This window comes from Stegostoma tigrinum, chromosome 1, assembly GCF_030684315.1.
Source record: "Stegostoma tigrinum isolate sSteTig4 chromosome 1, sSteTig4.hap1, whole genome shotgun sequence".
NCBI lineage: Eukaryota > Metazoa > Chordata > Chondrichthyes > Orectolobiformes > Stegostomatidae > Stegostoma > Stegostoma tigrinum.
The window spans coordinates 109,653,111-109,671,478 of NC_081354.1; the positions used below are offsets into that span (position 1 = coordinate 109,653,111).

General features: G+C 42.7%; 1 protein-coding gene across 3 annotated transcripts in view; it reads right to left on the bottom strand.

Moving 5' to 3' along the window:
- Positions 1–18,368, bottom strand: part of aasdh (aminoadipate-semialdehyde dehydrogenase) — a 43,006-nt gene that overhangs the window by 4,169 nt on the left and 20,469 nt on the right. For all 3 annotated transcript variants that reach the window (XM_048536558.2, XM_048536566.2, XM_048536575.2), the window contains exons 8-12: positions 16,652–16,871; positions 11,566–11,681; positions 5,742–6,582; positions 4,155–4,318; positions 274–399 (exon numbers count right to left, since the gene is read on the bottom strand). In XM_048536558.2, the coding sequence (XP_048392515.2) occupies positions 274–399; positions 4,155–4,318; positions 5,742–6,582; positions 11,566–11,681; positions 16,652–16,871 (1,467 nt within the window). The remainder of the gene's footprint in view (positions 1–273; positions 400–4,154; positions 4,319–5,741; positions 6,583–11,565; positions 11,682–16,651; positions 16,872–18,368) is intronic.

Sequence of the window (18,368 nt, forward strand, 5' to 3'; positions counted from 1 at the left end):
TCTAAGCTGAATTTTGATACATTTGATCATTTCTCTTCAGTTTCTTTACTTTGCAAGCATGAAACGTTCAATATAAACACTACAAACACAAGCCTTTGTTTATATCAATATTTAAATGACAAATTTACAATGTTTGCTGCAATAAAACATACATTTATACTGAAGGGATTTCATAGAATTTGTACCATTTGATAACAAATTAGGATGCATAGACTGGAGATGGCTTGATGTTCCTCATGTACACTACATATTCATTATTTATTATCCACTTACTGGATTGACAGCTACTAATGATTCTCCAAGGGTAGCTATGTAAAGTCTTCGTGGTGATTTGTTTAAACAAGGAGTTGAGAACACAGCACCTCCTCCACAGTACAATTTCCAGGCACACACTTTACCCTGTGTGCAGAAAACTTCAAACAGTTATTACAGAAAAGAATTTTGGTTATAACATTAATGGCGATTTTTACAACCTCTGAGTAACAACTAACTGTTTATAACTGATTATATAAATTACAGAATAACAGTTCAGTTTGAGAATTCGAATATGGTTGTCCAATGGAATCTACCATCTCAAACAGGCTGGATCATGAGCAGAAAAAATAACAAAGAACTGCACAAACTGGAAGAAACAAACAAAAACTGGCCGTCCTGAGAAGGGTCACTAAGTGAAATATCAACTCTGTTTTGTTTCCACAGATGCTGAAACAAATTTAAAATTCTCCTTCTTGAATTAAAGCCTCTTCATGGCCTCCAGCACTACAAATGTTCCCTCTAGGCTAACCCAAAATTTTCCATGCAGATTGCACACAAATCATCCTTTTTAAGTTGCTACAAAAAAAAATTAAAGGGGTTGCAGCCAAAATTGAGAACTCAAAAGGACACACAACTCCACAAAAAAAACCTATAGGAAGTGTTATCTACAATTCTAAAAACTGTACGTTCCTCTAATTCTAGTACATTCCCCAAACTTACAGTCCAATCTTCATTGTCAACACACCTTTAGCTCTGGTATTCACTCTTTAAACCTACTCGCTTTTCTCCAGTCTTATGATATTCCAAAGCTCTCTGTTAAGCCAAGTATTGGCTGCCTACAGTAATATTTCCCTAGGCAGCAAAGTGGCAAATGTTCTTTGATTAGGCTATCCTAAACTGATTTGCTAACACATTAAAGACATACATGGTGATTGAATTACAATTATATACTATAATGAACTGGCTGATGGAAATTAAATACTAGAATATAAAATATTCTCACAATCAGAACGCTGCAAGAGAACATGTGCCCCACTGTATCTGTAATGGCTCTCCTTTCTCCCCATTCTAACTCTACACATTGTTTCTCCTCAAATCATTACTTAATTCCCCAATGAATGCTGCGATTGAACTTGCCTCTATCAGACTTCCAAGTGGTGCAAATCAGACCCCAATGTTCACTGTGGCAATATTTTTTCTTCCATGCTGATATCATTTGCTTTTTTTGGCAAATTATTTGTGATCTTGTTTTTTTTTAATGAAAGGGACCCATTTTGCCCTATCCACTCTGTCCAGACCCTACGTGATCCCCTCAAATTCTCTCTTTATTCATTCATGGGGTGAGGCCATGACTGAATAGGCCAGCATTTATTGTCAATCCCTAATTTCTCATCAAGGAAGAGTGTCACATCTGGAGGCTCTTATTAATGGAACTTCATATCACTCCTGAAGTGTGACACCCTGAATACTCTAGGTGAAATTTATTTTTTTTCATTCATTCATGAGATGAAGATGTTGATGGCTAGGACGGCATTAATTGATCATCCTTAATTGCCCAGAGTGCAGTTAAGCGTCGACCACATTGCAGTGGGTCTGAAGTCACATGCAGGTCAGACTAGGGTCCCCACATCTTCCCTACCCCAAGTGACATCAATCCTGACAATCAACAATTGATCATGGGTGTCAGACGACTCTTAATTCCAGATTTTTAATAGAACTTGAGTTCCACAACTGCCATGGCAGGATTCGAATCTGGGGTCCCTAGAACATTACCTGGGTCTTTGGATAAATAGCCCAGCGATAATACCACTAGGACATCAACTTCCTCAATGTCCAACTAATATCATATACAAGATCAACATAACCTCCTTATTCTTTTACCCTATACTTCTATTAGTAAAGCGTAGGATACTACACGCTTTTCTTAACTGCTCTCTCCATCGGTCCTGCCACTTTTTGACTAATACACATATACAGTCAGATATCTCTTTAGAACAGTATCTCTTTTTTAATAGAATTTTTCCATGTTCTACAAAAATATTACACTTTACACTTCTCCACATTGAACTTCATCTGCCATTCATCTATCCACTCCACCAAATTGCTAAATATGAAGCTAGAATGACTCACTACAAATCTTCCTCCAGCCTGAAAACATATTTTAACTATTACACGGTTTCTTTTCACTTGCCAATTTTATATCTCAAATGTTACTGTTTCTTTCATTTCACAAGTTCTATCTTCACTCAAAAGTCGGTTGTGCAGTACTGTATCAAGTATCAGTGATAATGGGAACTGCAGATGCTGCAGAATCCAAGATAACAAAGTGTGGAGCTGGATGCACACAGCAGGCCAAGCAGCATCTCAGGAGCACAAAAGCTGACGTTTTGGGTCTAGACCCTTCATCAGAGAGGGAGATGGGGAGGGGGAACTGGAATAAATAGGGAGAGAGGGGGAGACGGACCGAAGATGGAGAGAAAACAAGATAGGTAGAGAGGAGAGTATAGGTGGGGAGGTAGGGAGGGGGTAGGTCAGTCCAGGGAAAATGGACAGGTGGCGGCGGGAGGAGGTGGTAGGTAGGAAATGGAGGTGTGGCTTGAGGTGGGACAAAGGAATGGGTGAGAGGAAGAACAGGTTAGGGAAGCAGAGACAGGCTCGGCTGGTTTTGGGATGCAGTGGGGGTCGGGGACGAGCTGGGCTGGTTTTGGGATGCAGTAGGGGAAGGGGAGTTTTTGAAGCTGGTGAAGTCCACATTGATACCATTGGGCTGCAGGGTTCCCAAGCAGAATATGAGTTGCTGTTCCTGCAACCTTCGGGTGGCATCATTGTGGCACTGCAGGAGGCCCATGATGGATACGTCGTCTGAGGAATGGGAGGGGGAGTTGAAATGGTTCGCGACTGGGAGGTGCAGTTGTTTGACCTTCCATATCAAGCAGATGTTCACCTGCACATCTGCCAATGTGGTATATTTTATCCATTGCACCCGGCGTGGCTTCCTCTACATTGGGGAAACCAAGCGGAGGCTTGGGGACCGCTTTGCAGAACACCTCCGCTCGGTTCGCAACAAACAACTGCACCTCCCAGTCGCAAACCATTTCAATTCCCCCTCCCATTCCTCAGACAACATGTCCATCATGGGCCTCCTGCAGTGCCACAATGATGCCACCCGAAGGTTGCAGGAACAGCAACTCATATTCCGCTTGGGAACCCTGCGGCCCAATGGTATCAATGTGGACTTCACAAGCTTCAAAATCTCCCCTTCCCCTACTGCATCCCAAAACCAGCCCAGTTCATCCCCTCCACCCACTGCATTCCAAAACCAGCCCAGCCTGTCTCTGCTTCCCTAACCTGTTCTTCCTCTCACCCATCCCTTCCTCCCACCTCAAGCCGCACCTCCATTTCCTACCTACCACATCATCCCACCTCCTTGACCTGTCTATCTTCCCTGGACTGATCTATCCCCTCCCTACCTCCCCACCTATCTTGTTTTCTCTCCATCTTCGGTCCGCCTCCCCCCTCTCCCTATTTATTCCAGCTCCCTCTCCATCTCCCTCTCTGAAGGAGGGTCTAGGCGTGAAACGTCAGCTTTTGTGCTCCTGAGATGCTGCTGGGCCTGCTGTGTTCATCCAGCTCCACACTTTGTTATCCTGTATCAAGTATCGTTTCGAGGTTGTAATTGATGTTCAGCACCCCAAAACAGCATCAGCCTGATCAACTGTTACCTCTTCAAAAATAAAACTCCAGCAAGTTAGTTAAACATCATTTTCTCTTAAGAAGTCCATGCAGGATCTACTTAAATAACTAATATTTGTCCACGTGCTAATTCTACTTAGTGAAACATTTTATCAGTGAAGGACATTTTAACCTGAAAACAAAGCAGAGCAGTTTAAAATTCTTACAGGAATGTCCAAAGCATAGAGGTGTTGGTCATGCGATCCAACAAAGACCAGTCCTAGGTCAGAATCCATAACTGGAGAACTTTTAACTGAATCCTCTGTCCAAAAAATCCAATATGTTTGCCCATCACTGACTCTTAGCACACAGACAGAACCATCATAACAACCTGAATAATAAATCACAATATAATGATCACTAAAGCTTTAAGAAAAATTCATACACGGAGAACTGAAAATTAAAGAACTGTCCTATTAAGACATGCTCTGAATCCCTAACCATAGGATTTTACATCAATTTGCATTGAAATACTTCTATTAACGCAGCAAAATTAAGCTGCTTCTCATGAATATTGTTACTGAACAATAGTTAGCACTAAGTCACGAGGTGGTTTTAGGGTGTTCTCAGGTTGTGAAAGGCGCTTTTTCTAGAGAGATAACTTGGCAAACTCCCATGTGGTGGAAATGAGGTTTGAATTTGATGGTGTCAATAGCAGTTGTGAAGCAAGTGAAGAGTCATGTTTTAACCCTGTCATGGCCATTCCCAGGAGACCTGACAATTCTATGCCTGGAAGACAACTGTCTGGCATCAGAGTTTTCAGTTCCTTCAGGGCAAAAATTGCAATTCCAACAGGTGCCACCTAGACGCACAACATCTTTTCTGTCCCAGCAGTGTTATCAAGGACAATGGTCACTGCAGCCAGCCAAGTCTAGCAACCATTTGAAACTCTTTGTAAACTTCAATATCTTGCAGTTTACCCATCTACTGTTATACAAGGGGGTCACCAACACCATGTGCGAAAAGCATGAAAGAAATTACATTTTCCTCTTCCATAGAAAAGCAGACGGAGCCAGCATGCAGCTTCAGCATCCCAATGGTGGAGGTCATTTTGTGGGCACCAAAGGTCAATTCTAAGATTTAATTCAAAAACTAAGACTTCCAACCACTCATCATCCAGCTATTGTGTGCCCTTACTGAGCACACCAAACAGGTCACTAGCTGGCATTCTTGCAGTGGTCTTGATGTCTTCATTCTGCACTAGTCTGCTTTACAGCAACATTTAAGTCATCAAAAGAAACCACATGAAAGTGACTGGATGACATAACTAATGGCTTCAGTGTGGAACCTACCGAAAATAGGGGAAACTTATATGCAATGAGAGCTGTGCTGCCACACAAAATATTTGATTTATTACTGTCACATGCACCCAAGTACAGTAAAAAGTCTTGCTTTGCATGTAGTACAGGCACATCATACTAAATGAAGTGGATTCGGGTAATAGAACAGAGCAAAGGATACAATGTGAACCTTCCCTGCAGCTGTAACAAAGTGAGATCAATATTACATTTACATGTGAAAAGGTCCATACAGAAATCAAATAACAGCAGGGAAGAAGCTGTTCTTGAATCTGCTGGTATATGTTTGAGCTTTTGTATCTTCAAATATGACTAAGCAAGCCACTTTTGCGCTTAAGGACTTTAACCAGCTTATACATAACAACATAAGAAACAGGAGGAGGAGCGGGCAATTCAGCTCATCAAGACTGCTCTGTCATTCAATACAATCATGGCTCACATGATAAGGTTTCATACCTACAATAATGAAGTTGCCACATCTGGAGATACATGCAGATGATTCAATCCGGTCGCCAAGAATCCTCTCCCATCTTATCCTTCCAGACAACAGATCAATCGCCTGTATCCTGTGAGAGTGAGATCCAATGTACACAGTTCCATCCGAGTCATTATCTCCTGATATTACCACTAGAGGAGATGCATCAACACATTTTGCAGTATCAGATTTCCATCTGACCTTAAATGTTACTCTTCTGGAACTAACAACACACACTTCTGGAATGAACATTCCAGCATGATCTGGTGGTTCAATAACTTTGTTTACAGTTGATTCCAAATAGCTATTCTTATCTGACATCTTCTCATTTTCTAATATTTTTGCATTCATATTTTCAGACAGCTTAAACGAATAATCTTCTTCCCTTTTTTTTCCATTTAACTCAGGATCCATCAACTCTTTTCCTTCTTTTAAGTGAGGACAATTTTCAGCAATTTTTAGCTTCATAATGTGACTCCCTCTACTTATAGTAGTAATGTTCGAAATTGTTGCTGTAGACAGTTGATTTTCATTCCACTTTGGCTGAGATCCTGCACTTTCATCTTTAATTCTTTTCCTTTTCCTATAATTTTTATCAATATCCTCCTTATTCGTAGCTTCAAAGAATATATTGGCAATATGATTGTAAATATCCAGAACAGAACCATTTAAAATAACTTCAGTCAGTCCAATTAATGTTTGTCCTAAAAATGTTTCAATTTCTTCGGTAAGCCTCAAAGCTTTTAGAGAGTCCCCTCCATTGTACAGAAACATACAATTTTCAGAAACATCTGGAAAGTCATCTGGAAGACTGAGCACAACCTGCAAACATACATCCACACAAATTATATGGGCCACCTTTTTAATCTACTTAGTTTGAATACTAGCAGATGAAAGCAAAATTATGTAATTTAATTGCACATCATGTCACACAACTGTATCAGTTCCCTTTAAAGAATTCATTGAAGAAATGATAAAAATTGCATTCCCTTAATCTTTTCTGAAATATTTAATTTGTCAACCTGTGTCCTTTTTGGGATATAAATAGGTTTTATTTTCCTAAATGATCATTACAACTATTAAACCAAGTATTAATGGATTTGCAACAATTATATATCACCTTCTGTCTTTATTTATGCATATAAAAAGTTTCAGGGGATGTGGCCCAATGCCTGGGAAGGGAGGGTGGGAATGTGACACGTTACCAGAGTGAGGAAAGGCCAGGATGGGTTGTGGAGATTCCTGTTACTGAACACAGTTTCAAAATCATTGCACTTCTTCAGTGCAGTGTGGCTTGAGCACAGTACCTGGATTTGTGCGCATGTGCATTTCCACATTGGCGTGCAACTGCCACGGCCTGCAGTTGTAGTATCAGCAAACAGTGTCAAAATATAAAACTATACAAGTTTAGAATGCCAACAAAGGGTAGTCAGCCTATGATATCTATGACAGAGTAGTGCAGATATTTACAAAATAATCAATGCAGATTTACTCCTTTTAAATATTTTTAATAAAGGCAGGTTAAACATTTTTCATTATATTGATAAATTTCAAAAGTCAGAACTAGAGAAAAATCTCTCATGCTCCGAATATCTGTCAACTGATGCACATGACATTCTTTGTCCAGGTAGAAATTTCTAGTCATGTTTCTTTTATTTTACCAAGGTTATATGTAGTTAAGTATATTAATTTTGATTGTCACTCATTCTAAAAATATATTTATCATAACGCTTGAATCAAAGTGCAACACAGAGATGTGTAACTACGCATCCCTGGAGTTCTTCAGTTTTATTAATATTTTATATCATATTTTATTAAATAATAAAGCTGTCTAGGAATCTGTTTTCAACTGTTTATTCAATTGGCAAGGATACTGATTTCTATACTCTGCGAATTCTTTTATCAAAGTAATGCAGAATTTACTGAATTGTTCTTCAGGCAATTTAATAATATTTTTTGGACCAATCAAGTAGCTGCTTTCACTGTACTTCCAGTATACCTACCTAATAGTATCATTTCTGTTTACACTATTATTGAAAAGGTTTCATTCAAAATCTACAATTTTTAGTGGTACACAACTTTAATGTGTCAACACTGTATAAAAAAAGTCATGCTGTTATATACTGTTCTGAGGAAGGGTCACCGGACCCGAAACATTAACTCTGTTAACTCCTTCACAGATGCTGCCAGGCCTGCTGAGCTTTTCCAGCAACTTCTGTTTTTGTTCCTGATTTACAACATCTGCAGTTCTTTTGGTTTTTATTCATGCTGTTAAATACTAGCCTAAAGAACACTAGATGTCACTGTATCGTATCAAAAATATCATAAATGGCAGTATTCAAATTACTTAAATCACACTGCCTTAATTCGCTGATATTTTGTTTGGATTAAACGAAGGTTGAAAGAGAAAGAATGTAGGATAAAGACTGAAAGACTGTGGATGCAGGCACAAAAACTGAAGTTGCTGACAAAGCTCAGCAGGTCTGGAAGCATGTGTGAAGGGGAAAAAAAAATCAAAGCGTTAACATTTTGGGTCCGGTGACTCTCAGAACTCAAGAACGTACGAGGTTCAACTTAACTTGAGGATTAGCCTGCGCAGTCCTTTGCTAGATAAGAATGTTAAAAAATCAAGTCAAGACCACTTGGGGTTTAAGTTACACACGAACCATGATCTGATTTAATGGTAGAACAAGCCTGCATGACTCAATGGCCTAATCCTGTTACTCCGACAAATGGCAATTAAAACAAAATCTTAAAACTACCCAGAGATAATGGGAACTCCAGATGCTGGAGAACCTGAGATAACAAAGTGTGGAGCTGGATGAACACAGGCCAAGCAGCATCTTAGGAGCACAAAAGCTGATGTTTCGGGCCTAGACCCTTCATCAGAAAAGGGGGATGGGGAGAGGGTTCTGAAATAAATAGGGAGAAAGGGGGAGGCGGACCGAAGATGGATAGAGGAGAAGATAGCTGGAGAGGAGAGTATAGGTGGGGATGTAGGGAAGGGAAAGTTCAGTCCGGGGAGGATGGACGGGTTGGCGGGGGATGATGTTAGTAGGTAGGAAATGGAGGTGCGGCTTGAGGTAGGAGGAGGGGATAGGTGAGAGGAAGAACAGGTTAGGGAGGCGGGGATGAGCTGAGCTGGTTTTGGGATGAAATGGGGGGAGGGGAGATTTTGAAGCTTGTGAAATCCACATTGATACCATTGGGCTGCAGGGGTCCCAAGCGGAATATGAGTTGCTGTTCCTGCAACCTACGGGTGACATCATTATGGCACTGCAGGAGGCCCAGGATGGACATGTCGTCTAAGGAATGGGAGGGGGGAGTTAAAATGATTCACGATTGGGAGGTGCAGTTGTTTATTGCGAACCGAGCGTAGGTGTTCTGCAAAGAAGTCCCCAAGCCTCCGCTTGGTTTCCCTGAAGTAGAGGCAGCCACACTGGGTACTGCGGATGCAGTATACTACATTGGCGGATGTGCAGGTGAACATCTGCTTGATGTGGAAAGTCATCTTGGGGCCTGGGATGGGGATGACGGAGGTAGTGTGGGGGCAAGTGTAGCACTTCCTGCGGTTGCAGGGGCAAGTGTCAGGTGTGGTGGGGTTGGAGGGGAGTATGAAGCGGACAAGGGAGTCGCAGAGACAGTGGTCTCTCCGGAAAGCAGACAAGGGTGGGGATGGAAAAATGTCTTTAGTGGTGGGGTCGGATTGTAGATGGTGGAAGTGTCAGAGGATGATGCGTTGTATCCGGAGGTTGGTGGGGTGGTACGTGAGGACAAGGAGATTCTCTTTTGGCGGTTATTGTGGGAGCCGGGTGTGAGGGATGAGTTGCCTTCCCAAAATCCACAAACCTGCCTGCCCTGGTCGACCCATTTCTCCTGCCCCACCGAACTTATCTCTACTTATCTCGACTCCATTTTCTCCCCCTTGGTCTAGGAATTCCCTACCTACATCCACAACACCACGCACGACCTCCACCTCCTCCAGAACTTCCTATTCCCCATTTCACCATGGACGTCCAGTCCCTATACACCTGCATTCCCCATGCAAATGGCCTAAAGGCCCTCCGCTCCTTCCTGTCCCGCAGACCCGACCAGTCCCCCTCCACCGACATCCTCATCTGCCTAGCCAAACTCGTCCTCACCCTCAATAACTTCTCTTTCGATTCCTCCCACTTCCTACAGACAAAGGGGTGGCCATGGGTACCCGCATGTGCCCAAGCTATGCCTGCCTCATTGTATATTACGTGGAACAGTTCCTCTTCCGCACCTACACTGGCCCCAAACCCCACCTCTTCCTCCGTTACATTGATGACTGTATCGGCGCCGCCTCTTGCTCCCCAGAGGAGCTCGAAGAGTTCACCCACTTCACCAACACCTTCCACCCCAACTTCAAGTTCACCTGGGCCATCTACAGCACATCCCTCACCTTCCTGGACCTCTGTGTCTCCATCTCAGGCAACCACCTTGAAACCGATGTCCATTTCAAGCACATCGACTCCCACAGCTACCTGGAATACACCTCCTCCCACACACCTTCCTGCAAAAATTCCATCCTCTATTCCCAATTCCTTTGCCTCTGCCGCATCTGCTCCCAGGATGAGGCATTCCACTCCCGTACATCCCAGATGTCCGTGTTCTTCAAGGACCACAACATCCACCCAGGGGTGGTCGAGAACACCGTCGACCGTGTCTCCCGCATTTCCCGCAACTCATCCCTCACACCCCGCCTCCGCCAAGAGAATCCCCCTAGTCCACACATACCACCCCACCGACCTCCGCATACAGCACATCATACTCTGACACTACCGCCATCTACAATCCCACCCCACCACTAAAGACGTTTTTCCATCCCCACCCTTGTCTGCCTTCCAGAGAGACCACTCTCTCCGTGACTCCCTTGTTCGCTCCACACTGCCCTCCAACCCCACCACACCTGGCACTTTCCCCTGCAAACGCAGGAAGTGCTACACATGCCCCCACACCTCCTCCCTCACCCCCATCCCAGGCTTAAGATGACTTTCCACATCAAGCAGATGTTCACCTGCACATCCACCAACGTGGTATACTGCATCCGCTGTACCCGCTGTGGCTTCCTCTACATCGGGGAAACCAAGCGGAGGCTTGGGGGCCGCTTTGCAGAACACCTACGCTCAGTTTGCAATAAGCAAGTGCACCTCTCAGTCGCAAACCATTTTAACTCCCCCTCCCATTCCTTAGATGACGTCCATCCTGGGCCTCCTGCAGTGCCACAATGATGCCACCCCTAGGTTGTAGGGACAGCAACTCATATTCTGCTTGGGAACCCTGCAGCCCAATGGTATCAATGTGGATTTCACAAGCTTCAAAATCTGCCATCCCCTCACTGCATCCCAAATCCAGCCCAGTTCATCCCCGCCTCCCTAACCTGTTCTTCCTCTCGCCTATCCCCTCCTCCCCCTCAAGCCGCACCTCCATTTCCTGCCTAACGACCTCATCCCGACCCCTCGACCGATCTGTCCTCCCCGGACTGACCTATCCCCTCCCTACCTCCCCACCTATACTCCCCTCGCCAGCTATCTTCTCCTCTATCCATCTTTGGTCCGCCTCCCCTTCTCTTCCTATTTATTTCAGAACCCTCTCCCCATCCCCCTTTTCTGATGAAGGGTCCAGGCCCGAAAGGTCAGCTTTTGTGCTCCTAAGATGCTGCTTGGCCTGTGTTCATCCAGCTTCATACTTTGTTATTGTAAAACTACCCATCCTCCAGCCTCCAATATACACCTTATTCATAAATATGATCCAGCCGGTAGTAAAATTACATAAAGTTACCTTCCAAAGCCGTTGGATACCTTCCCAAAGTTCTTTTCTCCCAACTATGCAGTCTGACTTCTTTGCCTTTGCCTGTTCTTCGTATATCTGAATCAAAGTAGTGCGATCTACTTTGCCTAGTTATAGTAGGTAATGCAAACGTATATAAATACCAACTTAATGGTCCACAAAAAGAAGTCCTAAAGAAGGAAGTTATTGCAGTGAGATTGTTGGTATACATTATTAACTGGATGGCTGATTTGCGATGCTGAGTGATGCCAACAATGAGAGTTCAATTCCCACACTGGCTGACTTTACCAGGAGGGACCTGCCTTCTCAACTCTCTCCTTTTTAGAGCTGTAGTGATCCCCAGGTTAAACTGCCAGTTGTCCTTCTTTAACTGAGAATGATATTCAACCTGATATTCTGGTAGAACTGTGCGCTATGGCATTACTTTGAAATAATCTCATTTGGAAAAATTAGTTGGAGATAGACCTCAAGTAAGGCCCAGATCAAGCTCAGTCACGGTAGCAGTGGGAGAGGAGTGGATTGGGTGGAACCTTCACTGAATCTGGAGACAGAACTCCTGTATTAACACAGGGTTCAAAAAGTGATGCAGAGCAAAAGGATTGGCTTAGGATTAGGAACCAGCTTTAGGGACTGACTCAGCAGTAGTGGGAGGGAGACAGAGTGCAATGTTCTTATATTGTGGTTTGTAGTTTATTAGAGCAACATGGTGATTAGTAGGTGTGATTGATTTGTTTTTAAAGTTGTAGTTGGCAAGATTCACAGTGACTGGAGAACCCAGTTCCCCCTGCAATATGTGGGAAAGCAGGAAACTTCCAGTGCTGATGGTAACAACACATGCTGAAAGCATGTTCAGCTGTAGGCCCTAATTTACCAGGAGCTGTGGATGAACTCACTAAAGAGCATCCATGATGCTGAAGATAGCACATTCAGCAAACTGGTCACACACAATTAAGGGCTACACGGACAGAAGAGATGTGAGGGGGTGGGTGCAATGCATTTATTGATAAATGAAACTATCACTGCAGTAATGAAGGAGGATTTCCTCAAAGGGTCTTCAAAGAAGCCATTGATTAGAGCTTAGAAATTAAAAAAAAGACACTTTGCTGGGATTACATTACAGGCCCCCCCAACAGTCAGATGATGATTCCGGGGCAGACATTTGAGTAAATCACAGAAAGGTATGAGAGAAATAGGGTTATAATTGCAGGGAATGTTAACTTTAACTTCAACTGGGATTGCCTTAGTGTGAAAGGATTAGATGGGGTGGAATGTTAAAAGTGCATCCAAGAGAGCTTTTGGTGCCACTATGTGGATGGTTCTACTAGAGAGTGGCTGTACTAGACCTAATCCTAGGGAATGAAGTGAGTCAAGTCATTCAAGTTTCAGTGGGCAAGCATTTTGGGAATAGTAACCATAAATCTGCAACCTTCAATTATTATGGAAAAGGAGAAGGATAGTACAGAATTAAAGTGTCTAAATTGAGGGAAGGCCAATTTCAATATCATTAGACAGCATCTGGCAAACAGGCTGGGAGCCACTTCTTGCGGTAAGTCTACATTTGGAAAGCGGCAGTTTTAAAAGTAGCAAAGTGAGAATTCGGGGCCAGCATGTTTCCATAAGAGTGAAGGGCAAGGGCAGCAAGTTTAGGGAATGTAGAATGTCAAGGGATATTGACAGTTTCATAAAGAAAAAGAAGAAAGTGTATGTCAGCTACAGAACATTAAAAACAGGGGATACTCTTCAAAAACAGACAGAGTTTAAAGGATTGCTTAACAAAGAAATTAGGAGGGCAAAGAGGGGTCAAGAAATATCTTTGGCAGACAGGATTACAGAAACTCCCAAGGCATTTTATAATCATTTTAGGAGTAAGAGAATGACTTGTGAAAGAGTGGGGCCTATTAGAGACCAAAGGGGCAATCCGTGTGTGGAGGGAGAGGATACAGATGAAGGCTTAAGTCCATATTTCTCATCTGTATTCAGGAGAGAGACATTGTAACGGATTTCAAGTGGGATGACGAGGTTCTAGAACACAGAAAGATGAATAAGGAGGAGGTATTAAATGTTTCAGTGGACATAAATGTTCATAAATCACCAGGGCCTGATGAGATATATTCTATACTGCTATGTAAAGCAAGTGAAGATAATGCTGGGATCCTGGCAGAGATATTTATTACTTCACTGGGCACAGGTGAAATATCAGATGACTGGAAGATAATTATTGTCGTTCCTTTGTTCGAGGAGGGCAGCAGAGTTGGGCAGGTGACTATAGAACAGTTAGTGTGATGTTAGTGGTAGGAAAATTATTGGTAAAATTCTGAGGGACAGTATTAACCAACACTTAGAATACGAGAAGGGTCTAGGCCCGAAACGTCAGCTTCTGTGCTCCCGAGATGTTGCTTGGCCTGCTGTGTTCATCCAGCTTGACACTTTGTTAACTTAGAATATGAGATTGATCAGGGATAAATCAGAATAGATTTGTTTAAGGGAGATCCTGCCTGATAATTATGTTTTTTTAGAATGGGTAACCAAATATATTGATAAAGTTAGCGTAATTGGTGTGGTTTACCCGGCAGACTTTTAACCTCTGACAAGGGTCTACATAGAAAGCTGGTTGAAAAGGTAAGTGTCTGGGGGATCAAAGGGAGTTGTGCTGTTGATCGTGAGGAAGATGATCTCAGACCACTGTCTGATATTAATCTACTGAGCAGAGCCGCAGCAGATGGACTTAATCCTGATAATTATGAAGTGATGCATTTTAGTACATCTAACAAGAATATATACAATAATTGGCAGGTCCCTAGGGAGTACTGAGGAGCAAAAGGGCCCTTGCTGTGCAAGCCCATAGATCCTTGAAGGTGTCAGAACATGTAGACTGGGTGGTGAAGGCGTCATAGAGGATGTTTGCCTCCATTAGCCAGTTGCAGAATACAGGAACAAGGAAGTCTTGTTACAACTTTATAAAGCATTGGTTAGGCCACAGATGGAATACTGTGTACAATTCTGATCATTACATTAATCGAAAGGATGTGAGTCCACTGGACAGGATGCAAAGGAGAGTCAGCAGGATGTTGCTTGGGAAGAAGAGCTTCAGATAAGAGATAAAGGATAGGCTATATGTGTACGTGACAGACTCTGTTAAGTGCATCCAAGAGGGTTTCTTTGAGCAGTATATGGACAGTCCAACTAGAGGCGGCATACTGGACATTATATTGGCTAATGACCCTGGTCAGGTGATTGACCATTCAGTGGGAGAGCGTTTTGGAAACAGTGATCAGAATTTTTTTAAGCCATGATCAAGGATAAGTCAGGACCTTGGTGGTGGCAGTGGAGGCCGATGCAAGAAGGGCATTTAAGGGACTTTTACATAAGCACATGAAAATGCAAAGAATACAGGGATATGGACCAAGGGCAGGCAGAAGGGATTAGTTTTATTTGGTGTCATGTTCGGCACAACATCGTAAGCCGAACGGCCTGTCCCTGTATTGTACAGTTCTATGTTCTATGTCTATCTTGCAGCAGAGGAAACTGAGGAGATTCTAACTGAGGCACACAAAATTATGAGAGGCAGAGACTCTTTCCCCAACTGCAAATGTGTCTAAAGACCAAAGGGCCTAGCTTTAAGGTGAGGAGCAAATGTTTTAGAGGAGATCTGAGAAAGCAATTTTCCATCCCAAAGGATGGTAGAAAAATGTAATGAGCTGCCTGATGGAAGGTGATGGAGGCAAGTACTTTCACAACATTTAAGCAGCATCTAGTTGAGCAGGGCACAGAAGGCTGTGGGCCAAGTGCAGGTGAATGAAATGAGTGTAGTCTGGTGTTTGTTGGTAAACATTGACAAGGTGGGCTGTACAGCCTGTACTAATACTGTATGACTCTATGATTATGCTTAACATGAAAATATAATACATGATCCAAATGTACTGATATCACATTTCAATACAAAACTAAGGGACGTAATCATGAAGAGGAAGCCACAAAACAGATTTATCAAAAGGATTAGTTTTATATTTGTTACAGAGGTAGTAGGAACTGCCGATGCTGGAGAATCTGAGATAACACGGTGTGAAGCTGGGTGAACACAGTGGGCCAAGCAGCATCAGAGGAGCAGGAAAGTTGACATTTTGGGTCGAGACCCTTCTTCAGAAATGGGGGAGGGGAAGGGGATTCTGAAATAAATAGGGAGAGAGGGGGAGGTGGATAGAAGATGGATAAAGGAGAAGATAGTTGAAGAGGAGAGACAGGTCAAAGAGGTGGGGGTGGAGCCAGTAAGGTGAGTGTAGGTGGGGTGTTAGGGAGGGTATGGGTCAGTCCAGGGAAGACGGACAGGTCCAGGAGGGCGGGATGAGGCTAGTAGGTAGGAGATGGGGGTAGGGCTCGAGGTGGGAGGAGGGGTGAGGTGGGAGGAAAGATAGCTTACAGGGTAGGGACAAGCTGGGCCGATTTTGGGATGCAGTTGGTGGAGGGGAGATTTTGAAGAAGCTTCAAAATCTGCCCGTCCTCCCTGGACTGACCTATCCCCTCCCTAACTCACCACCTACACTCACCTTTAGTGGCTCCACCCCCGCTTCTTTGATCTGTCTGTCACCTCTCCACCTATCTTCTCCTCTATCCATCTTCTATCTGCCTCCCCCTCTCTCTGTATGTCAGAATGCCCTTCCCCTCCCCCATTTCTGAAGAAGGGTCTCGACCCAAAACATCAACTTTCCTGCTCCTCTGATGCTGCTTGGCCTGTGAGTTTATGAGGGAAATACAACTTAGGTTCCATCTTGTTTTTGCAGCAATATAATGAAGTAAACATTTGGGAGGAGTGTATATAAGAGACAAATTTAAAAATGGAAAGTGCAAAAGTACAAACAGGCAAAAAACCAAAAAAAAATCTGTTTTTGACTGTTGTGAAGGAGGCCAAATTTCAATATCCACACAGTAGCTTTAAATTTTAATATAAAGTAAGATTAAATGTTAGAATACCATATAAATGCATCATACCAATCATTTCTCACATTTGACAAAGAAAACATAGTACATAAATGCAATATAAGAGTTAGAATATTTCATTGTAACTTTGGTGTTTACTTACCATGAGTTGTAAGTGGTACTGAATCGATTTCGACAACATGATCTGGAATTTCATGAGAAGAGAGGGACTTTTCAAGATCAAGAAGGATATCCCTGCAGAAATTTGTGGTCTCTCCCTTACGCAGTTTAGGAATGCCCTTGGGCACTACAAACAAAATTAGCTTCACCTGGTCATATTTGGCCACAACACTGACTTCCACTTGCTTCAAACTTTCAGCTACCTAAAAATATACATAATTCACCATTTAGCATTCTGTTTTAATAATTCATTCACGACTTGCAGCTGTCATCAGCTAGGCCTGCATTTACAGCCGATCCCTGATTGCCCAGATAGCTGCTAAGAGTCAACCATATTGTTGAGAATCTAGATTCAAATTTGAACGTTTTTCTGACAATTAACAATGGTTGCACCGTCAACATTCCAGATTTTTAATGAATTCAAATTCCACTATCCAACTGAACCCGGGCCCAAAAATACTAGATAACATGGTGTGAAGCTGGATGAACACAGCAGGCCAAGCAGCATCAGAGGAGCAGGAAAGTTTGACGTTTCAGGTGGGGACCCTTCTTGGAGTCATGGATTAATAGTCTAACAATAATACCACTAGGCCATCACTTTCCCCTAATTTGATAAACTGATTTGTCAATTCAGAACAAAAGCAATCTGAATTTATTGAAGGATCACAGTGCGATGCTGTTGTCATGGCATGACTCGTTTTTGTTTCTATTAATTTGTAATTTCCACTGCTATAATTCTAGTACTGCTACTTCAAAAAAAAATTAAGATTGTAGAGACATTATTTTTCATTATCCTACATAGTGTCCTGATAACACAAAACAGATTACATGACAGCTAAGGTTAAATTATTCCAACATCACGATATTGAAAAAGACAGATAAGACATCAGCAGAAATTATTCTGTTCAGACCCTAAATGAATGTTAGCGCCTGCTCTGTAATTCCTTGCTCTTGGCGTCATGCATTCTATGTGCCTGGACATCTCCTTTCATCTAGCATTAATGTTTTCAGATGCCTTAGAAAATTAAATGCAAATTGTCCCACGCTGCTTGTACTCCAGGTGGTGTGTAACTTGGAGGTGCACAAGCTGGTCCCCGCATTTTTCTGCGTGACAAGAGGTTTTCTAGATGGTGTCAGCGAATCTTGATAAGTCACAGCAATTTCTCTTTGAGGTTTCTGTATTTATAGTCACTGTGCACCAGTGACGGAAGAAGTCCGTACTTAAAATGGTGGATGGATTATCAGTCAAGCAGGCTGCTTTGATCTGGACTATTTAATCTTAGGAGTTTGAGCTGTATTCTTTCAGACAAGATGAGATGATTCAATCACACTCTTGACTTGCACCTTGTAGATGCGAGATTTGTCCATTTTATCAGAAAGAGTGAGAAAAAAAACAGACTGCCCAAATGGTGAGAGATGGCAGAGCTCTGAAACGCAGAGGCATCTAGGTGTCCTTTGCAAGAATTGCTAAACATTAATATGTTGGTATAACTAGTAATTGAGAAAGCTAATGGAATGTTAGCATTTATCATAAGGGTAACAGAATATAGAACTAGGGGCTTATATTTCAATTATACAGGGCATTGGTGAAACTGCATCTATTGTACCATCGTCTGCATAGACTATTTTATTTAAATAAGGAAGGTAAATGCATGTGAGCTAGTTCAGATAACATTTACTAGACTATTACCAGGAACAGA